Genomic DNA, 26,712 nt, shown 5'->3' with positions numbered 1-26,712 from the left:
GCTGTAAATCAGGAAACAGCCAACTAAGGAACTCAGTGTACCTTAAAGCTTTTTAAAAAATCTATCACTAATGTTGAGTTGTATTTACTATGGAAGGGTAATGCTTCCCCCGTAAAGCATTGCCCTGTACATCTGCACATGCCTGTGGCTTGCCTGGCAGTAACAGTCATGCCTATCATTAAATTTGTTGGATTTATATTCTGTTGTATTCTAGTTCTTGGTAACTTTACTGAATTTTAACTATTTGGGCCCAAATTTTTCCATGGTGCTTGTCCCAGACTTTTAAAGAAAATTTTAGTGGAAGTTCACCCACTCCAGTGTATTAAGAGATGGGAAAAATAAACCATCAATAACCTTTTTACTGGAGACCTCTGAGAAAAAAACAATGGGCAATTAGAAGTGGTGTCATGCTGAACATGCAAAATGAGGTGTTTCTTTACATATGGGTACTGACTTTGTGGCTTTAATAACCTTTTTAAGATAGCTTTTGTATGCTGTTTATCTACATACCACTATCCAAATATTACTACATAAAAGCAGCAGTTGAAGAGCCGTGTGTCCTACTAAAGAAAGCCTTCATGGGCTTTTTCAGTGCTTTTTTCAGGGCGCTAATGTATCTCTTCCAGAGTTTGTGCTAATTCCTGTACTCTGAATTCTTATAAAATTTTGTACTACAGATGTTGTACTCTGCCATCCAACTGAAGTCCCTCTTCAGCTCCCTCTCCCCCTGCTCAAATCACGCTGTGCTGGGATGGACTTGTGCAAGTGCCCTCATTGCTCACTGCAAGGACCAGATCAGTGGTATTAACCTGGACTCCCATAACCCGAAGAACGTGTTAAAAATCTCCAAAGAGCAACAAGGTGAACCCAAAAATGCCATGAAAACACTACCTGGCTTTGTGCCTGCTGCCTCTCTTGGGAGAGGAGCTGTAGAAGAAATGTAGCATGAAGACCTTCTGGCAGGCTTGGAAGCCCTTGAGACCCAAATTGGGGTTTGCTGTCTCAGCCAAGGGAACCCAGAGGTCGGAGTTTTGAACAGAGATTTTCACCATTGCCTATGAGTCCACACTATATTTGCTTTTAGCCTCAGGATGTTAGATCTTGCAATCATGGCACATTTATGTTGTAGAGCGGCCATTGAGTTTTAGGTCTTCTTAGGAGTTTTTAAGGTATTTCTTATTGTCTCCTTGGTTCAGTAAGACTCATGGTACAGAGGCTGGACTACAGAGGGAGGGACAGAAGGTAGAATCACAGTCAGAGCAGGAATCAGGCAGCGTCTGTGTGCAATAAATCACAATGTGTGTCAGTAGTGGTAATGTGTTTGCTCCCCTCCAGGTCCTCTAGCTTCACCGCCTTTGTACTTCCTCCTTGTCTCCATGCTTTGCACTTCTCCCGAATGAAACTTTCTGTTTGAAAACATTCAGGCAATTTGATGCAGGAGCCTCCCCTCTAAGTGAAGCACCAGAGTTGCTCTCAGCAGAAGAGAAAGGCTACTTCAGAGGAAAAATCAGACCTTGAGTGAGGTGAATGACATTGGGCAGGTGGCATCTCTCCCTCAGTGGCTCTTAGATAGATTTTTAATTTGTGCATCTTAGTTGAGTACCTGAAGTCTGAGCGGATATACCTTAAGTCTTGCAAACAGTTTTTGCCTTTTGAGTGATGACATACATTTTACAGAGGAGGAGGGCTAGCTACAAGTGGGAGAGCCAATTGGCTGTTAAGGCATTCCATTCCACTTCAATTTTTAGGAATGCTTTGTGTTCCAAACATGGACGCTGTGGCTGTGTCATGAATGAAAGCTGGTGAATATGAACATTTTCAGGATGCAAGTAAACCCATTAGCTAAAGCAGGGTGGATTCTTGCCGCTGGTAAGTCTGTGTGTTGCTCTAGGAGCTGTGCCAGGTCAGAGCTGTGGAGAACTTGGTCCAGCGTGTGCTCCATCAGAGGCGTTGCTGTTTCCATAAGCAAGGTTTGCATTTCCTCTCCCAGAGCGTACACAGCTTTTGGACATGGTGCAATCCAGTAAATGTTTAATTGTACAATAAATTGCGGCAGCCAATTCACAGCAATGTCCTGCTGATGCCTTTTACGATACCAAGAGGTTTTCTACCTTGGCTTTTTTAACGTCTTGCACCTGTCTGGGGTCACATAGGGAGAAACAAATAGTTTGTCTATGCCAACAAGCATTTTGAATGCACCACAGGAGAACTGAGTTTACAAAGAAATGCAAAGGCAGAAGGGCAGTGCCTTTGCCAGCCCCAGCAAGTGGCTACTCTGTGCAGGCAGGTCAGGGTGCAAAACAGCTTGGAAGAAAAAACTGCAGGAAACTGCAAGGGAAAAGGAAAATGAGAAATCTGACCTAATGCCACGGGGAAGGCAGCATCAAAAGGATTGATAAGGTTGGGGAAGGAGTTAGGAAGCCCATTTTACTTTCTGCTTTCTGGATGAGCATGGCAAGTTGTCCTCCCCATCTCCCTTTCTCTCTGAAGAGGTTTGGGTAGGTCGTGGCAGACGATAGTAGGCAGCCAGGCTTGGGCTGTAGCTGGGAGGACAGGGAAAAGGTTGGAGTCAGTACAGTTAATAAACCAGACAGTTGAATGGTAACTATTAAAGTTCCCTTTGTTAATTCGGAGTTCACTCAGCAAAATTTTTTTTCTGAAATCATAAATGGTAATTGTCAGTTTGACGTTTGTTAGATTATCTGGCCATTCAGATCTTCTTGAGTTAGGCATGGGGGGAAATGCATTCATTAAAATTCCCATCAAGTAGGTATACTTCTGTTCTGGAATTAAAAATACGCTGCCTTCCAGCCAAATGCCATTTTTTGTATTATTTATTTGTGCAAGTAAGTAAATTAGCAATTGTGGTTTTAAAGGAAAAGGAGCCGATGCAGCCTTGTGGCATTAACTTGTTGGAGCTGAGCAGATGATGTACAGAGCATTTCAGCAAAACTATTCTCACTAGTCTCATCTAAAAGAAAGTCTCACCTGCAAGAGACAGGGGTGAAATCTGTAATGTAATAGGGCAGATTGCTTGGTCTATAAAGACTGATTTAAGATAAATAATCTTTTCTTTGTTTTTTTTACATTTTAACCAGCTCTCCTTTGCTGGAATGAGGAATACAGTTTGGAAATTGTGTGTGAGGGAGGGAGGAGTAGTAACTGTAGCAGGTAGTTTGCCCTAATGTATGTAACGGAGATTGAACAGGTGCTTTAGAGGACAGTAACGCCCCATTTTCTCACTGCAGAGGCTTACACAGGTAGCTGCTCTGGCAGCGAGGTCTCTAGCAAAGACTGAATATCAAGGATGAGGTTTACTCCGCCTGACTACCACCAGTTGTTAGCTCCAACGAGAAGCAACGCCAAACCCCAGCCATTTCATGTCGGGGAACAGGGAGAGCAGGGTAGCAGGCCGGCATGGAAGAGGGGAGTGAATTTGTCCTAGGGAGAACTGCAATGGCAAAGCTGTGCTGAGCTGAGTCAGCTGCAGAGTGCAGTTACATTTCATAGTACCATGACCTACACAAAGCCTCCTCACTATGTATTTACAATTTTCACACTCTTGCAAATATGCTAAGCCAGTCTTTTCTTGCCTTGCAACTGTGGCCATGGGTGGGACAAAAGACCTTGTCCTGGCCAGAGGAAGGCAGAGCAAACGCAACATCCACAGCAGGCATAGCCCGTGCTCAAAAAGAGCTGCTTTTCTTGCTCCTTGGCATCCATCCATCCACCTCCTGCATCTTGTCTGATGCACAGACCACTTGCAGTGGGGACCGTCATCTGCTGCAGTGGGGGCCTTGTCCTTAAACAGCTTCTCCAGTTCCTGAGATAGGGATGTGTCTGGTTTCAGACAGACGTGAAAGCAATTAACAGTAGCTGTTAGATCAAAATCTTCTCATACCCTGAGCTTATTGGGGCGACTGATATTTTCTGATTTCTCAGAATGAAGTTTGGTGCAGCTTTTTCAGCCTATTGCGTTTAAAGAATTGCAGATGTAACGGTTGGGTCAGATTACCTGAGCTGCAGGTTAGTTCTTAACCATAAAACCATCCTTCAGTCCATTTCTCGGCCCTTTGGAGAGTGTGTAGGAGCTTGGGTGCCACATTTTCACCACAGGTCTGGCAGTTGCAGTGGAGGTTTATTAAAAGAGGAGGTGCAGGATGTACCTTCATCAGTGGCAAGATGAAGTTCTGGAGTGAAGGTGTGAATGCTGGATTTGGAAGTACAGCGAGATGCACAGGACAGGGGGATAATGTGCTGGGTTTAACATGGAAAACCAGAATTGCTTTAGCTGATGATTAAAATAGGGAATATGATTAAAACCAGCTCATGAGGTGAAAATAAAGTGACAAGGTAAATCAGCAGGGCATCCAAGAGGGGAAGGGAGAGATGGAACTGATGGCAGGAGGGCATGAATTATTGATTGAAATCTCTACCAGAAGGTAAAGTCTTTGCATTTTCTTATCTGGGAAGGGAGAGAATGAATGAGAAGTGAACAGAATTATTAAGCAGCTTTATCATTGAATTGGAGTGGATAATTAGGCAATTAGGATTACTAAAAGTTGGCAAAGCATGAAGCCCGGAGGATCTGTGCTCCTGGTTTCAGAGCGGGTGGTGAGGGAAGCAGGAAAAAGCCTTTGGCAAGAGATTTGATGGTGCATTATGGTGAGGTTTAAAGGCAGAGCCTAGCTCTGGCACCCATTACCCTGCAGCTTCCAGAGCAAAACGGGGTTCAAGAGACTTGACTAATAAAAAAGAACTTATTTGAAGATGGGCAGTCCTCGGAGCCGCAACAAGAAGTGAGATCATGAGTGAAGGCCACTGATAAGGGTGTGGGGAAGGAGGACATGGGGAGCTGGACTCAGTGATCCTTACGTGTCCCTTCCAACTTGAGGTAATCTATATTCTATGATTCTAATAATGGTACATGTGGACCCACTTTTCTCCACGTTGGGGATGCACAGTAGCCGTGGGTGTTACTATGTAGTAAATGTTTTGTGTACTTTTTCCGTATCTTTGCCCTCAGTTAACATCCCCTCTCAGGTGAGTTGTTTGTAGCGAGACTTTGCAGGGCTGTAAGCTGAGGGTGCTGTGAGATCCCTGAGCAGAGCATCAAGAGGTCAGACTCTTCCCTAGGAGGAAGGTGTCAGACTGTGGTTTAGACTTGCAGTCAATATGGTCTGTCATGCTACCTTAATTTCATTGTCTTTGGTCAGAAGTGACAAATACTGGATTTTCCCTTGATGTAAGTCATGCAAACGCTTCATTGTCAGAAGATCTTTCCAGCTGAACTTGGAGGCAGCTTCCAAACCTCTTACACTTTGATTCTCTGTTGTAAATCACATCTAATCACCCCCTTTGTAAAGAGGAGCTCCACAAAGAACAAATGAGCAGGCTGGGTAAGCTGGCTGAATGTGTTCTTGTAGAGGATGCAAAGCTATTGGACACAGTGGAAAGGAGAGGGGTGAGGACACAAGAGCCATCTCCCACGAGGCTCTGTTTGGGTTTATAGCATTGAAGAGTTCATTGGTGGAAGGAGATGTTGAGCCATGCAGTGCCATATACCGCAGACCCTTAAATGTCACCTATTGTCCCTCTGCTGAGCCTTCAGCCTGCATCTGGCAGAACCTGAACTTTCAGAAGGGTTTTGCTCATGGGGCTTTTTGACTGGTTCCAGGTTTTGGACCTGGTTCCTCCAAGGAAGGGCCAGGCAAGCACCGCAGGCTGCTGCTTACCTCTGCAAATTAGCCTAATTTCTTTAGTTGGCAGCATAGCTTTTTAATAGCTGGCTGCACATTTTGAAGGGGAAAGCTGGGTAAAAATGACTAAAAATAGCATGGTGCATCTGTAACTGTCTGAAATCATCCTGGGCTGCTCAGACACCAGTGTCACACAACTGTGCTCCTCCTCCGTGCTCCTGACCTGCTTAGTCTTAAGCTATATGTTATTTAAAATCCATTTGCAGAGATGCAGACATTATATAAATCACTGAGGAAATGTCAGATCATGTATGTAATTTTCAGAAGTGCTCCACACTCATCTAACTTAGCTTTCCATAAAACCAAGGGATCAAAATTAAGCCGAGGCCGAGCGTTTGGACTAGTCACTGTCCTTAAAATACCATAGAAGACGAGCCAGCACTGTAGACACTTGTTATAATTTCACACCCAGGGACTGTTGTCATTTGTTCAGGACATTCAGTGATCAGGGGAGGGAAAAAAAAAGGGAATGATGAAAAATACATTGACTAGAGAATTTGTTACTAATTATTTGCTTGTCCTCATTGGCAAGTCACCTAGTGTTCTCAGAGAGTGTTGCATTTTTATGAGAAGATGCCATCCATAATGTTCCTCTTCCAAGACCAAGTTTAGAATATTAATTATGAATAATGATGCATAATTAGAGTCTGAAGTCCGGAATTAATTGATGGTAGCCATTTAGCATAGATATCAATTCTAACTTGAAAAAAAGCTTCATCTCCTACCCATACCCTATAGTTTCTACATATGGGTAAATAATTGGAGCAGTAAGTGCTTGGTTTTAATGACACAATACCTTGTCATTTCATCAAAGGTATTAAAACAGTTTTGTGCATTAGTGACATTAAAAGTGTTTGTAATTCATGGTAATCCAGGGCTCCTCGACTTGTCATGGCCCCAGCCTGACCAGCTAAAGAGCTGAGGGGCCCAGGCCCATGGCTGCAGCTGCTCCGCACTGGCCACTCCTGCCCAGGGGAGCTGGATCTGCTGCTGCCACACTGGTGGGGTCCTACTGGGACGCTGAAGGGCCAGCCAGGCTTCTGACCTCCTGCTGCCATAACCTCCTGAATGTGGGACCGGAGTTTTCCTCTAGCACAGGTCAGAGGCTGTCACCCAGCCAGCCAGCTGGTGGTTGCATTAGAGCATCTTGGAAGGTCTGGGAGAAATCCTGTTGTGTTGTTTTCCCTGTGGCTTGGGTTGATTCACAAAGGCATCTGACATGTGTTCTACATGGCTGAAAACAAAGTTGGTTTTAATAATAAGCAGTTGTATAAAGAGCAATTAAAGATTTGTACTATAGAGTCCATAGGTCCCAACGGATGTGCTGTTGTTGTTTTGTGCAGCAGAGGGGAATGAAACCAGAATTTGTGTTCATTGAAAATAGGTAGTAGAATATTATTAGATCAGCCCCTGCCTCTGACTTGTCAGAAGTGCTCCAGAGTTAATGCAGTGCTTTAGAGGCACCGTTGTTCAGCTGCAAGAAAGTGGGTCATCTATTGATGAGATCACTGGTCCCATATTATTATTGTGAAAGACATGTAAAAATAGGCCTCGTGCTTAGCTTGAGTTGGGGCCAACTGAGCATCGTAGCAGCTTTAACCGGCTGTGGGCCTGCAGCGTGTGTACACGTGTAGCTGTCTGAATGTGCATGGAGAACATCAGTCCAAAGCTTAAAAATGTGCACTGTGGTTTTGAAGCTGCGGCTATTATTGTGTGACTCCGAGTCACTGTCACCGCTCCTCCTGGCAGCCTGGAGCAAAACACAATAGCATCTTTATATGTGAGAGTCATGAGAAGACTCTTTTGGGGATTAATTTCTTTGGTTTGCAATATTTTATGTTTTCAAGTAGAATTTTCCCAGTGTTTGGCGTCTCCCGTGCCTGTCAGCAAGCCCACAGTGTAGGGGCTCTCCTTGAAAGTCTGAGTGACATCTACACCCAGTGTTTGTTTTAGTGTTATATCTAGAAACCCAGCTGAGAAACCTAGCCCAGGGGAGCCGTGTGTTTCCTTCCTCTCTGGTACTCCACTGGGAGTGATGTTCAGGGCAAGCAGGCTCAGACTGGCAGAAGATGATGATGATGATGACACCTTCATAAATTGCAGTTTATGAAGAAAGATAAAGTTTACTTTGATTTAGTCCGTGCAGGTCAGGACTAATGGTGGGGAGAGCTGACAAAAGTAGACCTCTTGTCCTCTTCTAGTGCTCTGGGTGATTGTCTCCTGGATAATTTTTTTTTAATTTTTTTTAGCTGCCTGTCAGAGATAAGTGAGTTTGCATGTATGTGCCTGTGCCTGTTTCAGACTTTTTCACCTGTAGGTCATTCAGGATCCTTTTTTTTGGAAAGTGTTTCTGTTTGGAAAGTAATATTTTAAAAGGGAGTGAGTATTCAGATCACTTGTAACATGTTAAAATGATGCAGATTAATTCAGTGATGCTGATGTCCGGGCTGAGTCTTATTACTTCCTAGCTGCTGTGCTTCTCTGGATTGTATCTGAGAGAGAAGAACGTCATTTACTCGTGGCCCACTGCTGCACCCTCCCCACTCACAGTTAGGCTCTCATTTCAGAAGGATGGTTACCCTGAGTGCCATATGTGCGTGTGCAGGCTGTAATACTGCTAATGCAAGCTTCGAAGGGAACTTCTATAAGAAAGCAGGCTTGGAAATAGAGTCTTGCTCCATACACTTGGGATTTAACGCATCCTGGGAAAAATATTCCTCAGAAGGACTTCAGTGCATCTAAGAGTCCCTTTGCGCCTGTATCTTTGTGCTTCTGGAGAAATGGGTATCCTTGAGCAAGACGTAAAACACAGTTGCCAAACCCTGAAAAAAACCCTTAACTATTTACTCGCTTCTTACCTATGGGCAGGAATTCGTTAAAATATTAGTGGATCTCTCCAAGGCTGAGCATTTTGTCTTCGGTGCAGTGCAGACAAATCCAGTCACCTGTGGAGTTAATGAGTCGTGCACCCGCTGCTAAGCACTTGCAGTTCTTTGAGATTAGCTGAATATTTCATCCCAAAGTACATGCCATTAAAGACTTTTAATTCTTGGGTCTCATATTTCATGGGACTTATATTAACTGTTAGGAAATTAAAGTCTCTGTGATAGCAGTATAAATGTACTTGGTTTAGTAATTTAGCACCTCCAGTGCTATCCCAGTTCTCTGACAACTTCCCAGAGCAGGCAGTGGCTGCTTCCAGAAAAACAGGGGAATAAAAGACAGGGAATAATACTTTTTTAGGCCTCATTACAGGCTATGCCAAATAGAGGGAAGAATATCTATGTGGAGGAGGCCAGTGGAAGAGGATAGCCACACTGTAAGGTTTTCTCCTTGTCAGACATCCCAGTGTGTACATGAGAAGTGCTGGTTAAAACCCCACAACTTGAAATTCATCTTCCTTTTTTGATCACTCTGAAGATACGAATCGCACAGGCAAAAGCAAGCTTCCTGCCTGCCAACTCACTTGAAGAGTTTCTCATGTTGATTTGCTGCATATGCTTTTTTCATGAATGAGAAAGGAGGAAATCTAATGAACAGTGTTATCAGCTTGTCAAGTTAATTAGTGTCTACTTTAATACTATCATTATCATTTGTTACTAATTAATATAGCATAAGTAACATGATTACAGCTTTTTTGTCTTACTTTTCAGTGAGAAGCTGGATGGAGAAGCTGAAAGATAAGGTAAGAGTCTCAGTGTTTCAATTACTTTAAGAGCAAAAACATTTTTACTTGCAGGAGTTAATAAACTCTTGTCAGTGTAGTTTTTATTTCTACAAAGACAACTGAGAAAGGGCTTAAATTTTTCTCTTGGAGGCAAATGAACCAAATGCTGCTATTATATATAGTGGTGTACAGCCACAGTACATCCCTGATGAGTAGTAACTAAGAGCAGAAGGAGGGACAGGGGTATTTGAAAGACTTCTCTGCACTCGAAAGCAACCTTCTCTTCAGACTACCCCAGTAACTTTTTTTATGGCCTCTAACTTACCTCCACCCCTTTCCTCTAAGTCCTAAGCTTGATTGTGGATCCAAATCAAGAGGATCTGGTGTTTGCCGTGCCACCACCTCTGGACGAGACCTTTCCTGCCTCCACATGCAAGAAGAGCTGCAAATCCCTGGAAGAAAAACCAGCAAACACAGGAAAAGTGAAATGATAACAGAGCCTGATCTTTTCTCCCTGGTGTTACAGGGCGGTGGTACATGGAATCAAGAGTGGTGTCAGACATGGGCAGTGATGGCTTTTTAGGCTCTGCTGCCCTCGAGCAAATATTAGTATTTTGAAACGGTTGTGAAGCCTTCCAAATGCTGTGTTGATGATGGCAAAGCCATGAAGCTAGAAATGAGATGACAGTAGTGTTTTAAGACAGGAACATTCTGTGACTCAACAGGGCTTGGAAATTCTTGAAAAGGATCAGAGTCAATAGGCAAAAAATCCACCACATGGAATAATGACTCCATAGGAAATTCCAGCCCCTGAAAATACATCTCTGAGCTCAAGCAGATTGTCACCCAATGAGCCCAGCCATGCCACATGATCCCCACCAAATTTCGGTAGCATCAAGTGTGAATGGAGAGACGAGGTCTGGGTGTCTGTTTTCCGGGACTGGGGAGTGGAAGGGTTTTGAGGTGGGTCCCTGCCCAGCCCTTGTTGAGTTGCTTTTCTGCCTACAATAGGAAGGAGGCATGTCTAGTACCATCTATGCTTATAGCAGAGCACCTTGGCCTGGGATTCAGCCAGAGCAAATGCTGAAAGGACAGAGAATGGTTTTCCCGACGAAGGTAAAAAGTGAATGCCAAGACTGGTTGAGTGCCTGGAGTGAATGTAGCATGCATGGGTCACCTGCTCATGCCAGACCTACCCCAGTCAGCACAACACAAGCTTGGGGGCATCAGGTGTCTTTTCACTGAAGCTGTAGCTTTCACTTCTTTCCTCTTGGCACCTTGTTGGCTACCTCTGTCTTTCCTCATTGAAGGGCAGGGGCGCGTGTTCCAGTCTCCAACAGAGTTGCTCTGTAGACTCTGAACCTCTTGCAGGGAGATGTTGGAATGTGTGGCAGTGACCAGTGCAAGCATTGGTATAACTGAGGGTCAGCTAGTGTCCACTTAAAAGAGAGACTTGGCCTTGAGCCATCTCCCTCCTTTGGGGAATGGCAGATGTGTGGAGGCAGATCTTTCACCTTGCTCGCATTTTCCCTTAGAAAAGTCCAACAAAAACCACTTGCCCACCCCCAGCCAAATGCTGGTGTAGCAAATCACTTGCAAATAAACCTGCTCACCCCATTTCCTCCTCTTCCTTGTTGAGTTAATCAGCACCAGTCATACATGCCCCTCTCATTTGCTGTTGGCAGAGCTCTGTCCTCTCTGTTTTACAATCCCTCCATCCAGAAGAGGATCCTGGCACGATGGCCCCATCCCTGAGAGATGCATCCTTCTGTGTCCATCAGGGCTGCCCTGCTGGGAGAGGGAAGGGTCTGGGGAGCGCGGGACCAGCAGCATGGGTCAGTGACAGGTTTAAGTCTGGTCTCCTGCAGACACTGTGCCAGTGTTACATTTGGTATGCCAAACAATGGACACGGGGTTCCTCTGAGGTCCTCTGATGCTGTTATCTCAAAGTCCAGCAGAGCCAGGAAGATTGGGGTCAGGGATCAGGTATATTAAAAGCATCCCTAGGATCGGTAAAGCAGCTGCATCTTCCCCATGGGCGAGGGGTAGAAACATGGCTTTGGAGCTGCCTATGACATGGGGGTTTTCATCAAGCAAGTGCAGAAACCTTCGTGAGTTGGGCTGCGTGACACAGAAGGGCTGGGAGAACAGGTCCTGGATCTGCTTCACATTGCAGGCTTTTGGGGTCCAGCTGTTGGGGGAAGTCTGTAAAAAGGCATAGGCTGGCCAGGCTTGATAAAGGCTCACAGGTGGGCGAGGGAGTTCATTATATTAAAACTAGTGATTTCTGATATAGAAACTCAACTGGGCAGCAGCTAAAAAGCCATTTCCAATCTCCCCTCTGCCCAAGCCAGCAGCAGAGTTCCAGAAATAGAAAAACCCACGCTACACTAATTAGGTCACCCCATTAAGGCACCTTAATTGCCTCGCAGAGATACAGTCTTTTAGCTGCGTTCTCACTAACCTCCTTTTTTTGGGAACTGGGGTGCAGGCACGCAGCCCCCCTCCAAGCGGATTTTCTGGGAGGGCATTCAGAGGACCTGCATAATGCAGCTGCAGATTCCTCAAGCCTTGGGATCCAGACACAAAGGTGTTACTATTTAAAACACTGAGCAGGATCTGGAAGGGTTTGGGAGAGCAAAACAGCCTATGTTAGCATCATATCTGCCCTAGATGAAAGCAGGTTTTTTCATTCTCCAGGTAAGCGTATGAAGCCAGGGCAGAGCACGCTGAATGGCTTTTTATTTCCCCCCACTCAGTGGAAGAAAAGCAATTGCGGTGTAAGCATGTGTTGTTAGGCTGTGTTGCAGTTTGGGAATGCAGAAGAAGATGAGTGGTTGTAAGCAATGGGCTTGCTAAGATGAGGCTTGCTGAGAGCTGCCTGATAGTCCCCTGAACTGGGCATGTATCCCTTGGCAGGTGCAAAATCCATTTCGGGGGGTGCAGGTGGCGAAGGGTAGAGCTGTAAGCGTCACAGCAGAGGACTCTGTTGCTGCAGCATGAACAAAGGCAGCACTAACGAGGGAGGGAGCCAGGCCCTGCCTGCCTTCCTTACTCCATTGAGCCCCCCAGCCCAAATTAGGTGAGGATGCTGAAGCAGTCTGCTACTTTGAAACTTAGGTTAATTGTCATTTTAAACAGTAAAATGTAAAATAAAAAGCACTTGGGAATATTGTCCGAAGTATTTTACATGTTTAAATGTGTAATTTTAAATTAGTCATGCTATCTATTTATTTTTTTTTAGTAGGCAATGCAAACATATGGATCACAGCAATTGAATTAGAGCTGGCTTACGTTTGCTGTGCTTCCCTTAAGAGTAGCTGAAGGTGTGCGTGCCTCCCTCAGCGTCATTGTCCTGCTCATGCAAGTGACCCCTTCCTTTGCAAAGTGAAAGCACGTGCTTCAAAGGTTTTGAGTATGAAGCTGAGGAGGCTCAGGCTGTATGGACAGGGAGAGAGCAAACTGCTTCCACTTCCCGCAAAAGTGAGCACAGCCTGGCTTGGCACTTCAGCTCCTTCAGAGACACAGCTGCGAGCGTTGGGAGCAGCTTCTGCTGTCCCCATGCTGAGATATGACATTAGTGTCCCAGGGCCCTTGCTTTCCCATGCCAACGTGTCTCTGGGAAGCATGGGAGCTGTGTAATACTCTTTACTGGAGGTATTGCATGATTCTGTGATTCTCTAATTAGCAGTTTGGCCACAGTAAGACACATTCCAGCAATCGGAGCTGACCCAGAGGATGTTGGGTCCCTTTCCCATCCACCTCCCACAATGGAGGTCAGAGTCCCTGCTTCACAGTGCAGCTGTTCTCCAAAACCAGCTCCTCGCCCGTTCTGCTCGCTCCCCAGCTGGTGCCTGCCATCTCACCTGGGGCTCTTACACACGGGCTCTTCAGCCTGCTCCACGTGCTCCTCTGCCTGCTCCTGCCACCCCGAGGGCTGCGGGGCGGGGGGCTGCAGGCGGCAGGCTGCCAAGGCGCTCAGCACCGCACCACTCAGCACCACTCTTTTAGTCCGGATTCATGCCAAAAAGTGTAACCACAGCTCTCGGCTGTCCAGATTGAGCTCTGTTGAACATGGGCAGACATATACCTGTGCCTTGATTTATTCTGGCAGTACCTGGGGAGCTCAGAGCAGCACTCAGCCCACTTTACATAGCATGTAGGGAAGCTCTTTGGGTGGTCACAGGTCTTTGTTGTGGCTCAAGATTGCCTGCCCTTGGCAGTCAAGGTTTTCCGTCACACGTGCGCCTGTATTAACGGACACTTCACCCCAGCACTTGCAACTCTGCACCAAAATTGTTTCCTCTCCTAAAGGCAGGCAAACACTGCAGTGTTTCAGCTATCACAAGGAAGTATCTGTTAGCAAAAGCTGACAGTGGGTGAGCCATGGTGGTTACTAGCTTGGTCCCGGGGCGAGCTGGTTGGGGGCTTGCTTAGCAATCCTGGAAGTAGGGCTCATCCTATGCAGGCAGCTGATAGGGACTCAAAATACAATAAACTTTGACAAAAGCAGCACAGGGATATATTGCAGTCCTGGACTGGTGAAAACCAACTCTGAAAGGATGGTCTTGTGAGTGCTGCTCTGCTTCTCTTTTCCACGTAGGCCGGATACATGTCAGGAATGCTGGTTCCTGTAGGAGTTGGAATAGCAGGAGCCCTCTTTATCTTAGGAGCACTCTACAGCATTAAGATTATGAATCGCCGAAGGAGAAACGGCTCGAAGAGACATAAAAGAAAGGTATGGCAACTGCAGAGGAAAACCCCAATCCCACTCCCTCTTCTATTAATCATTTTGGCTGTAAAGTGAGCACAGCCTGGTTATGGTTATGGTTTGTCTGGGTTGAAGTGCCGGGGACCTCTTGGTTCATGGTGGGGATCTGAATGCCCTTCATTTCCTTTTCGCATGTGGAGCTCTTTCATGTTTTTTTTCTTCCCCTAGCAGAGGGAATTTAACAGCATGCAAGACCGAGTCATGCTCTTAGCCGACAGCTCTGAAGATGAATTTTGAATTGAACTGCAGTGCCGTTGTGATAGCCTGTGACTTTTAAAAAGAGGGAGTGGGAGAAAAAGAACAAGCGACTTTCTGCTGCATCGCTGCTCTCCGCCGCCCCAAGCCACTGAGCAGTGGTCAGTACCACCCCGGCGAAATGGCATGCTACGCTCTACGTGTATCGCGCAGTGATGTTTGTTTTGAAACAGTAGTGAGATTTCACATTCGCACCCGGCGCCTCCTTCAGATCCACAGCGTGTCTTGTTACAGCTGGAGCTGATCCGTATGGATGATTATTTTCCTATTACCCTGGTGTACTGTTTTGGTCCTGGCTGGCAGTAATCTAATCATAACAATAGCTCTCACCTAACCCGGGAATGGAAATCTTTACTGTGAATGACTTCTGTCCAATTAATTTTAAATGTTACATTACCTGAGCTAGAGTTCATTAGTGCTAAGATTAGCTGCTCTGCTTAATTAATGAGTTATACACTTGAACTGTATCCCTTGCCACCTGAAAAGTGCCCATGTACAGTGTTGTTGATACAGTTTGAAGCACATTTCTGCACTCGGGTCCCCAACTCTCACCCCTTCTTTCTTCCTTCAGCTCTGCTCCATGCTTCTTGGAGACACACAGGAATGGCCTCAACACCTGATTTACAACAAAAATTCTAATCCATTTTCAACCAGCACTGTCTGTTACAGCACAATAAATACCAGCACTCACCTACTGATGGATAGCCTTGCATGGATCTCTTTAAGTTTTGTTCAGTGTGCAAGTAGGTAACAGAAGAGGCAGGTCAGAGGTTTCGTCAGCTTCTGCCTCCTGTTTGAAGGACACCAGTTACAGGTTCATCTCTTTCACAAGGCTGCATTCACATAGAGGTGAAAGTGGAGCATCTGTCTCCTTTACCCACTGGAAATTGCATTTTCAGCCCCTGAAAGCTGCATGAACAGCAGCACCTTTGGGGGATCTGGCTAGGTCTTGCCTCCAGACCAACGAATGCAGAAAGGTACCAAAGGCTGTGGAGTGGGTGACTGTCACTGTTGAGGGATTTGTGGTTAGTAGTCAGAAAGCAGCTGCAGCCACAGCTGGAGAGATGTCTGCTATGGGGAGGTGAAATGGGACACTGGGAACCCTGGGCCATGGGGGAAAAGGTGAAGCTGTGGGACAGATGACTGCACAGATTTGTGGAGGTGAAGCCCAAGGGTGGCACTGGGTGAGAGCAAGCTGCTGTGCTGCCTGGGCTGCTAGCACTGGGTTGCACAGGGAGACAGCCAGTGTCTGAGACGTTACAGGGACCAAGCAGGGGAAACTCATGTTGCTTTGCTCAGAAATGCTGTCAAAATAGCTAGAAAAAGGGCTGCGTTGCTTTATCTCTGCTTCCAGTTGTGAAATTACTTCAATCTGACATTTATGCAAAACATCCACGTTTCATAGGTGGGAATCACTGTTCTGTGGGGAATCATCCTTCATACAAGGAGCAGCAACTGCTGTCAGAGGAGACCTGGCTAGACAAATAAGGCCAGACCACACATCTACTGAGATTAAATCCCACTGAGTCTTTGAAGAAGTGGAGGAGAGGAGAGTTTGAGGAGGGGCAAATGCAGGATTTCATTCCTTGTAAAGGTGAAAAGGCCTGTCAGGCTGTCAAGGGTGGATATCAGTGGTGCTAAGCACATGTCTCACAGGCATGTGAATGGGTGTGGAAGGTAGAGAGGACATTCAGAATACCCTCTTGAAGCTGAGTTCTCTCTGGAGAGAGGCAGGGCCTCCTCTGGACATTAAATCATCAAGCGTGATGTTTAGCTCCAAACAAGCAGTGCTCTTCAGAGCCCAGGTACTTTCCTGTAGGCCTTATCTACACATCTACTGAGTCACCTGGAGAAGGACAGGCAGGACAACCTGGTTTCAGAATGCTGCTACTAATGCTAGTCTTCCAGATGAAGAGCTGTGTGTGGTCCCTCACACGCTGATCCTGCTGAGTGTGTGGGAAGCAGGCTGGGGGAGACACAGTAAAACCCAGTCCATCAACATGCTGGGGAATCTTCATACCCCAGTCCCTCTAGGACAGGCTTTCCCAGCCAGGGCTCCACAGTGCTTGCAGCTCTCCCTTTTTGTTCCTGAAACTTTGACCAGGAAAATTTTTCCTTGCTAAATGCAGCCCCACATCTTTAACAGGCACTGTTAAGTCCAGGGGCCCCTACGCCAAATAAATGCCTCTTTCTTCCATAAGTTATTAGTCCAAGCTAAGAAGTTTTCCTTCCAGACTGGTCTCTCCATATTTCCTTCTCACTGCAAAGTCTCTTGGAGTTTGGAGATGGTCAGGAGGTGTTAACAGTCCAGTTGAGTGTTGCTGGCTGTCTTGCTGGGGAATCAGGAAACGTTGTCCCCAGGGCTCTTTGATGATTTGTTCCTGGCAAGGTGAGATGGAAGTGTGATGCAAGGTGGAATGACTTCTCCTCCGTTCCAGTTTGCTGGAGACCATCTCCAGAAAGGCTTGTCTTTCAGGTACAGCACCAGGCAGGCTGGAAACAAGACTGCATAGGCAGCTGTGGGATGTTCTTGAAGTGCTTTACCCTCATCCAGCCAGGGAGGCATGGAGAATAAGCAGTGACAAAGGGCATTGGCCTCTCTGCAAGAGGGTTTCTGTCTTGGAGAGCAGAAAGGATGGTAGCTGGGGTGGTGGAGTCCTTCGCATGCAACTGTAGCCTGAAAGAGAGACCCAAAATAGCACTGGAAAAGAGGAGCAGCCAGCGATACTGCAGAACAAGAGCAGATGCACCAGCAAGACCCAGGCAGCTGGAGACCAGCAGGGGTTTGTGCAACAACAGCCCGTGAAGGACAGTCTCCTCTTGCTTTCCTGTTAGTGGTAGTGCCATGCGGCATGTGCTCACAGCACCAGCTGTGCTAGGTAGCCGGTAGAACACAGAGCTGCTGGGCCAGTCACACGGAGGAGGGATGGCTGAGCTAGGCTGCTGCTCTGAGCGTCAGTATCCCAGCTCCGGCAGCACAGGAGGAGCTTTATGGATGGGATGTTGCTTTGATGGATTGGGAGGGCTGGTGAGGAGGTGCCGTGGCCTTTCATTGTGCTAATAAATCCACAGTTTGGGAAACACTGACTTTCTACAGTGGCAATCAGTTTTATTGTATCTCTTCTTCTCCCTCCCCAAAATAATGAACTTAAGAAATTAAAGGCAATGCTGCCAGTCAGAATGACAAAGGTGGTGTTTTAGCGCATCAGCTGAGTGCCCTGGTGTCCTCAAGAACCAGGCTTCACTCAGTGCAGGCACGGTAGGGGTTGCTGGGGTGCTGGAAATGAGCGATGCCACAAGTGGAGCTGACAAATAGTTGCAAATATCAAAGCGGTTCTATGGCAAGTATGGTAGGATAAGCTGGGCGAGCGGGAGAGTTGTAGCCAAAAGGGGTGTCCAGCTGCATCCACAGTTCAGTGCTGGAGCCAGACTTACAGGCTAGAAGGGCTGCCCAAAAATTTTGCTTGTGGTTCATCTTCACTCCCAGGCCTGTCTCTGGCTCTGAACACCATCAGCCAAGGTGTCTCGGTTGAGAGCTGCTCATTGGCAGAAGGCAACTGTTGGCCAACTTTCTGAGCTGCTCAGCAGTGCAGAGGGATCCCAAGCAATGCCCATTTGAAGTGGAGGTGTTTGTTGAATAGTTGGTTTTGGTCAGGCACCTGCCCCAAAGCCTGGAGGCTCCTCGTATCTTCAGCTTAGCTGTGCTTAACGTGGAGGCAAGAGAGAGTCAAAAGCAGCCTCGGGTCCCGGTGAAGCTTGGCAGAGCACAGACAGTGTTTTCTGCAATGCTCCTCGTGTCAGTGCAGTTTCTGCAGGTCATTAAAGCACAAACATCATTCAGCTCCTTCCCTTCTCATCCAAGGCCAATAGACTTTGGACTGGGCTCTACACAACTCCTGGAATTTGACTCACATCAGACTACAGGCAGGGAGGTGAGGAGGGTGTCAGGTGGGAGCTCTACTTCTTACTGCTCTACTGATTTAATCTATAATTCTGCATTTCCAAACATGCAGATTCTTTTGAAAGAGACAGGACAAGAAAAACAGTCAAGAAGGGCCCTCCTCATCCTCCCTGCTGGCTAAACTGCAAGCCCCTGAATGTAGAGGTGCGTCATGACACTGCTAACACAGCCTTGGCCCCATGCAAAGGCATGGCTGTGACAGTGACTTTGCTGCAGCAATAATCTCTCAACTCGACACAAGATGAGTCACTCACCTCTGTTTTGGGTTTTCCTGATAGCACAAGCCAGAATTTATTATACACATCGCACAACTGCTTTGGCATCTACAGCCCCGTTTCCAACGGGAGGAACCAGCCTGCCTGATGTGCAGCTCTTGCCCTGATGAAATGCACCTGCACCATCCAGCTGCTGATTTTTAAAGGTGTCTCTAATGCCAGATGTTTACCTAGCTGAGGTTCCTCTGGACTGCACTGCTTCCATAGAGTGATATTAGCAGTCCTTGTGCTTTCTTGTGTTTTTCTATTTCAGACAAGAACAACAACTCATACTGTAGCTATGGAATGTAGCACTTTGTTAAATTAAAACATTGGGAAATAAAAAGCTGTCCACCATATCTGACTTTAAGCGCCTTGTCTCCCTGATCTGTGTTCATGGCATTCACTGTCTCAGGAAAAGCTGTGAAGTGCTTGTGTGGAAGACTTGGGTGTTGCGTTTCTTTCTCGGTGCTGCATGGTCAGTGCAAGGACTCAGGCTGATCTTGCAGGGGCAACGCAAGCCATGGGGAGGCTCAGCCTGGGACTTTCTGGGTAAGATTTACCTGGAGGTAGGTGTCGGCCATAGGCTGTGATGAGTAACACCCCAAATTCCCTTGGCTGGGTTTCCAGTAGCTCTAAGGAGCCCCAGTGCTGATACGCTTACACCATTGGTGTTTGCATATGGCTAGGTGTCCTTGTGCATACCAGGACATTTGTCCTTTCTCTTTTGCCCTGTGAGCAAGGGCCTGTGCCAAAATCTTTCAAGACCCCAGTAATATGGCACTGGTGAGCCTTGAGTTTCAGTTGTAGGTGCTGCAAATGTTTCATAAAAGAGCAGTCTTATTGCAGGTGAATATTATTGCACACACCTCGATGGACCTGTGATCGAGCAGGAGAGTCAGAAAGACGTGAGCGTGAGTAAGAGGTGTACAGGCTGGGTTTATAATTGCCTTTCCAGTCCTGTTTGCTGATGTCCTTGAATGCATCGTGTTATTGCATGCAACTACATGGGCTGGGTACGCATCCTTCTGCTGTATTGTGTATAGGTGGAGGTCCCAGGGTGGGGATGTGAGCCAGCAGGGCACATGGCCAGCCTGCGGCGGTGGCTGCCGGCTCCTCTCCACTCTTCCTCTACTAATAAAAGCCAGCAAGAACTATTTGTCCAAGTGTGTATATTTTCTCAAATGCAAAATGTCTTGTTCAAAACAAGAAATTCCCAGGGAAATAGCTGTTTGGGGATTACACGAACACATTCTTTGCTAATTGGTAGTTGCCAAAAGCAATCTGTATATTCATGAAGCTGTTTGCTGCATTGCTGACTTTTTCCAATGAAAAAACAAAACCTGCTGAAAGAAGATAAACAATGACAATGGTTTTTTTTCCATAGGTTTATTTTCTAAGGAAAGTGCTCTCTCTGATCATGCTGCCTCACTGTGAGCCTCTGTCCATCAGCTGGTCTCCTCCTAATGTCCCTGACTGCCAATGAAGCCGTGGGTTTGTGAACGCAGCGGAGAGGAGAGGGGCCATATTAAAACCCCCACAAGAAAAGCATGTGTGGAGCTGTTCTGAGGCTGCAGAAAACCTGTGTGAGCAAAGAAGGTTCTAAGCGCCCTGACAGCAGGGACAAGCTGGATGTCCCAAACACCCATCAGGATTGCTGCCCTGCGTGGGTCCCCTGGGGCTGAGCAAAGCACGAGATCAGTTTGGCAAGGGGTTCAGCCTAATTCAATTACAAGCAAGATGTTGACCATGAGGCACCAATCCATGCAGAGCAGTGCAGACAGCCCAGCTTGAGGTTGTTTTCGTCAATGTGTTTTGGAAGGACAAACCAAAAGGCATTCCCTGCTTCCTCTGGTGGTAAAGCCACCCGTGGGCAGTCGTTGCTGCTGTGCCTGAGCTGACCAGGGTTCTGCGCTTGAGCTGAAGGCCTGAGGCCAGGCATGGAAAGCTCCTTTACTTTGATGCAAGTCTCACCCTCCACCTGTGAAACCCCCAGTGTGTGTGGGTTGTAAGTGCTTTAAGGTTGGACCTCAATGGGCAGAAATTTAATGCACAAGGATGTTGACTGTCAGCTTATTCAAGGCTTGCAGCCACGCACGCAGTGGTTTGCTCCTTCTTTTCCTCAACAGTGATGCTCTCCCAAGGGCTCAGGAGCAGGACAGCCCCTGCCTACAAGGAAAGGGTTTGGGTCTCAGCCAGTAGCAGGGAGTCAGCAGAGGTGATGGTGGCATTTCCCAGAAGAAACTTTTCCACCAGTGAGTACCTTTTTAATGGTAACTGCTGAGCACCCTGTGCTCCACTGTATGAATGACCAAATGCATACATGTGAGCGCACTACATTATTAGCATGCATATATGCTAAGATATATGCACGAGTAGAAGTTTAAGCAGCGGGTTGTGTATACACAGAACCACATGATATTTGCAACACAAGTATTCCACCTGCCAAGCACAGTGGGTTTTTTCTGATTTACCCTAAATCTCTTCAAATTCTATCTTTTCTCAGTCTGATTTCCTGCAGATTTACCCCATGTCTAACATAAGGCTTATTGCCTGCAGAAATCTGCTGAAGGAGACACAGGAGGGATCCAAAACAGGCCCTGGCTGAAATTTGCAACTAAAGGAGAAGATAAGCTGCTGGGGAGGGAAGAGGAGGCTGTGGCTAGCTCTCTATGGGGCTCTGCATGCAAAGCCTCTGAAGCATAACCCAAAGGTAGGATGGTTAATGTTGAAAATCTCTTCCCAGAGCAGTAGAAATGTGCCACGCTCTCTGTCCAGCAAAAGGCTTCTTAGCAGCTGGATCGTGGGAAAAATCTCCCCAAGCTACTTGTAGGAGTAGGCTGAGTTACAGTTCTGGTGTTCCTGCTTTTACCACCAACGCAGTCAGAGCAGCACACAAACCCCCTCGGCAGATTAGCCGTGACCGCTAAGCTGTACCTGCCTGCATCACCTGTAGGATGCTTTGGCACTGCCTTCTGTGAGGCTTCCCGGCAGCACTGAGCCGGGCTCCTGCCTGGAGGGGAGGGGGCCAGTGCCATGGGTGTGGGAGGTGGGGAGCTCACCATGGGCTAGCTAGTCCTTGGTGGGGACAGCCCTGTGAGAGACAAGGTGTGAGACCAGCTCCGTGTCTTGGTAGGAATTGGTGGACCCAGGTGCTGCCTTCGGCTGACACCGACAATTTCATGCCGAGGCTAACAGGCCACCATCAGCAGAGCCTTCGTGTCCAGGCAGGCATATTCATGGGTAGGGTCACACTTCGTGTTGGCAAGTGCATTTTGGCCAAAACCATGCGAATGTTGTAAAGTGACACTGACACTAAAAGGTTGCCAGAGACCTAAGCAACTGCTGGCATTGCCTGCTTGCTGATGCAGCTTTAACACAGAGCTCTATGGAGGGACACAGATGGAGCTGAATAGCAGCTCTTGAGTGTCCCTTTCAAAAAAATATCTCCAGAAAGATCCTGTGTCATGCACATTGTGCAAGAAGAGAAGTGTTAACCTCTGTGTTGGAGCCAGTGCTCAGGAGTGGAGGTTTATTCACCCTTCCTGGAGGCTTCCAGGAGCTCCTGGCAAAGTATTTATTTCTGTATGATGTATAATGAAGGCACTGGAAGGACAGCAATGTAAGTTTTGCTCCACGTTCAGTGCTCGGGAGCTAAACCTGACACCCAGGGAAGAACGCCAGGTCCATTGCGTGGTAATAAACGCCACTGCATGGGTGTCTCCAGCTCTTGCTCACAGCATCTTCATCATGAAGGCCATGGGTTTGGCAAGAAATAAATCCCCAGTGGTTGGTTGGAAAGGGACCTGTGTGGTGCCTGGCAAAGCTGTCCGGGTGCTACTGCCAGCAGCACATATGCCAGCACCACCCGGACAAGCAGGAGTTCACTGAAGCAAGATGAATTTTCCAAGTCTTACATACAAAATGACTCGAAGGATAAACTGTAGTCGTCGAGGCTCTTCACTAATGAATTCATTTCATCTGAAGCAGAGGAAATGGAACTGGGCAACAAGAAAGAGGCTAATGTTAACAGAGGTATACTGCACTTCAGTTTTAATCTTTTTTTTTCTTCAATGGAGAACAAATAGGTAATGTGATAAAAAGAGAAAAGAAAATCCGTGCAAAACGTGACCTTATTCATATAAAAGGATATTCAGAAATAAATCAAGAATTTATACAGTAAAATTAAAACATCTGCTGTTACACAAGCATTAGATAATGAGTCATTTGCCAGCATCAGGGTGTAATTTGACCTGGGATTTTGCAGTCAAAATATTTAAATCACTGGGTTTAATCATACTTTATATCAGGAATCTGAGAAAATCTTTATTTTAAATAATTGATCAACTAGCTATTTTTCCATTTTTAGCTATTTTCCCAAGATTCATTCCTACTGGTCAATATGCCCTTTAAAAGTTATTGATTTGCCTCTGGAGACTGTCTGCCACGGAATTGTGCTGCTTTTTTTTTGCCATAACTGACTCTGCACTTATGTGCACTTACTTAAGCAATTTCAAGTCTTCTGATATATTTTGTTCAGATTATTTACATTTTGCATTTTTTAACACTAAAAAATAGCAAATAACATCCTTCCAATCCACTGGCTGGTTGGTTTTGCATGGCATTCCGGTCTGGTTAAACCTCACTTGGATACAGACTGAAATTCAACTGAAATACCCAGAAACTGGGCTGCTGCGGGTGGGACCTGTGCTACTGTGCAAACATTCAAGACCAGTTTGTGTTGACAAACCCTTGTCTATGGGCACAAGGGGCTGTGGAGTTTGCTGATGGGATTGTGATTTGTGAGTAAGTAACACACCACCAGCCTCAGTCCCTGCATCCCAGGGGAGCTCGGAACTGCCACCACTTCAGCATGGTTGGACATGAAGGGCTAAATAGAGAGAAGATTGATATTATATTTGAGGCACAACTGTGGCCAAGGAGACCTACATAAAAGATACACTCGTCTTGGGTTGAAAATGAAAAGGAGGGAAGTAGTAAAACGCATCATTGAATCAAGACTGGAATGAGAGAAAGCTGCGCTGTGCATTAGTGCCGGGTATGTGAAAGTTATTTATGGGCAGGAGGGTGTTGGGTCTCCAGCTCCTCTGGACTGTGCCTGCATGCGGATTGCATCAAACACAGCCGTGGAGGTTTGTCAAGGTGTTTTGTTCTTGCTCTAAGTGATGGAAAGAGTTTCCAAAATTACTGTTGCTCACAGCTTCTGGCTGTTGGACAGGAGGTTGCTGCCACGGGGCTGGAGGAGGGGACGCTGTGCACCCCTTCGCCAGCAACCTGCCCCTGGCTGCGGTGTCTCCTCCCTGCTGGCTCTGCCTCCATTCATCAGGGGCCAACATCAGCAGCTGGGTCTGCTCACCCCAATCTCACGTGGCCTTCACTGCTGCTAAAGTAGCTACCTGTTTGGATGTGTCCTTATGGAAGGCAGACATTTTCATAAGAGACAAAAGAAGCTTTGCTGATGGATTTTTCCTCTAATAGCTGGTGCTGCTGAGCTTCCCAGCCTGATTGGGAAGCACCTGTCCCATCAAGTGCAACAGAGCACACAAAGCAGCCCTTGCTAGGAAATACAGCTGTGGTACTGGACACCAAGCTCAGGAAATGCTCAGCAGGTGCCACGGGACCTTGTCCCACCAGAGCACTGGGTCCATGCACCTCTGAGCATGGGGAGGTGAAGGCAGTGAAAGCAGCCGCCAGCTGGTAGTAGTTTCCATCGCTCACCAAACTCCCTGCTCAGTTTTATCGGCTGTGTGTCAATGTGGGACAAAAGCACTTTTTAAGCTGTGGTGCCAAAATTAATTGGTTTTAATGTCAAACTTAATCCAGAAGATGACACTTAATCTCCCCCATAGGGGGTAATGTACTTAGGTGCTAAATGAATTCCTGGAGATGGCTGCTTAACAGCTCCAGGGTGCCTTAGGTGAGAAGAAATTACAGAGACGACACACCCATATGCTTTCATGTCAGGCATTTTGGTACGCTGATGAATGAGCTGTGCTCCCCATGTAACACTGGGGCGATGCATCAGCTACCTGATCTCTGCACAGGGACCTTTGGGCTGAGCTCTTGGGGCAGAGCAGAAGGCGGGATCTGTCTACAGCAATGCCTTGGGAGGTGTCATCACATAAGCATCACCTTCACCATTCCTGTAACCTTCATAAAATTGGCAGCAAAGCCAAGGTGTTCAAGCGGGGGACCTGGTGGTGGCCCTGATGCTGCATGCATGGAGGCTGGCTCATGCATGGAGACCACGTCTCCTTAGCAGCACAGGGGTTGCTGTGCTTTTAACTGCTCCAGATGGTTTGACAGAATAGGAACTCTGGGATGTGCAGGAGTGAATGTGCATGTTAGCTCTAAGTCAGAGGTGACTTTTATAACTGTATTTGTCTTCTGTAAAAAACCCCAAACAACCACAAACAAACCCAACAGAAATAACCCAAGTCCATCCTTATTTCCAGAAAAGCAGGGCAGAGGGCAGTGAATTGTTAAAGGCTCAGTAGCAGTGGATGAGCTGGCAAGCATATGCTACAGAAGACCTTCCTCTAAAATGGAAACTGAAGAATGTGGTTTAATAGCATTAAAAATAAAAAGCTAATAAAGGGATCTGGCTGCATGCAAACTGTACAGCATCTATTAAAAATGAGTTTTTAATTGGATATTTGTTTTGCAAGTCAGCCTGCTGGGCTTAAAAATACATGCTATTGCCTTGAAACATTTGAATGATCATACCTGGGTGTAGAAAGGGAATGAGGCTGTGGAAACACTAAGCCAGAAGATGCACACTTTTTTTGGATGGCAGAGTACAGACTTTGAGGAGACAGGAAACAAGAAAATCATCTTGTTATTTAACATTTACCTTATAAAAAAGCAAAGTGCTCTGAGCCACACTGGGGCTTGCAGTGTTGGATAACAACTACAGGCCTGCAATGTTGCAGACCGCTTAAAGTGTAGAGTCAAATCTGCAGATGTGCCATGGTCCAGAGAGGGCTTTAAGCATGTGTGGTTTGGGAAATTCATATGGGCCAAGCAGTGTTAGAGCCTGAGAGTCTGCACAGAGGATCTCTTCTAGATACCCCCGTCTGACAGAAATCTGGAGTAAAATCTTAGCATGAATTGCTTGTGAGCTCCACTGCCATAACAAACCCTGTGCCCTTACGCTGGTGCTCACAGAGCTGCACGTGGGAAAACCACAATTTGGGGGATTTTCTGCAAAGAGGGATCTCAGCTGACGCTATAGGAATAAAATGTTAGTTCTATTTTATGGAATGAACATTTGATCTGAAGAACAATGAAGCTGAAGGAAAGGCTTTTGCTTGCCTAACCATTCTTGAGGTGACACACCTATGGCCACTGCTTGTAAAACAGCCTTGAAGCAATATATGTAATTTTGGATCTAGTCAGCAGTAAATAATATATATGTCATCAGGAATTGGTACGGTGGAGAAGGGAAGCCGTGTAATAGACAGCCTAGATTTTGCAAGTGAACATAAGCACTGGAAATATTGCCAATCCTGCTGGCTGAAGTCTGCATCCAGCAGAACCTAAGATGTCGTAATGGAGCTGGCTGGACCTGCAGCATTTTAAACAGTGATGGAAACATTTGCATGACCATGTAACTACAAGGGGCACTACCAGTGCTAAGTGCTTGAAACCCACCACTATGTAGCAGACTGCCGCTGCGCGGCCACTAAGTGTGTGGTGGAGCTAATACTTGGCTTGGGCCAAGCCAGCTTTTGCCCAGATTCATTGTATGGATCTAAAAGACGTGGAGGACACGTCCTTGATAGTACAAGTGCCTGATAGTAATTAGCTTCATGGCTGATCATCCTGGCAGGTCTTGCGCTGCGTGGGAGGAGGGAAACCCATTTCAGGATGGGGTGTTGGCAAAGGGATATCTCCACTTGTAGGCGAACAGCAGGGTGTGACAGGCCAAGCCCTGGCTGGGATGCTGGAGACTGAAGTTCACATGCTACAAGGTTCCTGGGTGATCCACTAGCGAATTCATTTCATCAGCTTTGGGTTCCCCT

At 46.6% G+C, this 26,712-nt stretch overlaps 1 protein-coding gene across 3 annotated transcripts in view; it reads left to right on the top strand.

Moving 5' to 3' along the window:
- Positions 1–19,831, top strand: part of ARMH4 (armadillo like helical domain containing 4) — a 74,052-nt gene extending 54,221 nt beyond the window's left edge. The window contains exons 6-9 of one of the 3 annotated variants that reach the window (XM_055793746.1): positions 9,413–9,444; positions 10,438–10,542; positions 14,030–14,164; positions 14,369–19,831. In XM_055793746.1, coding sequence (XP_055649721.1) covers positions 9,413–9,444; positions 10,438–10,542; positions 14,030–14,164; positions 14,369–14,434 — 338 coding nt within the window. In that variant the 3' untranslated portion in view covers positions 14,435–19,831. Of the gene's footprint in view, positions 1–9,412; positions 9,445–10,437; positions 10,543–14,029; positions 14,165–14,365 lie in introns of all 3 variants that reach the window. The other 2 variants (XM_055793745.1, XM_055793747.1) reach the window with 2 other exon arrangements.
- Positions 19,832–26,712: the final 6,881 nt, after the last annotated feature.

The sequence above is a fragment of the Falco peregrinus genome, chromosome 1, assembly GCF_023634155.1.
Source record: "Falco peregrinus isolate bFalPer1 chromosome 1, bFalPer1.pri, whole genome shotgun sequence".
Classification (NCBI taxonomy): Eukaryota; Metazoa; Chordata; class Aves; order Falconiformes; family Falconidae; genus Falco; species Falco peregrinus.
This window is presented reverse-complemented; position numbering and strand designations above follow the sequence as displayed.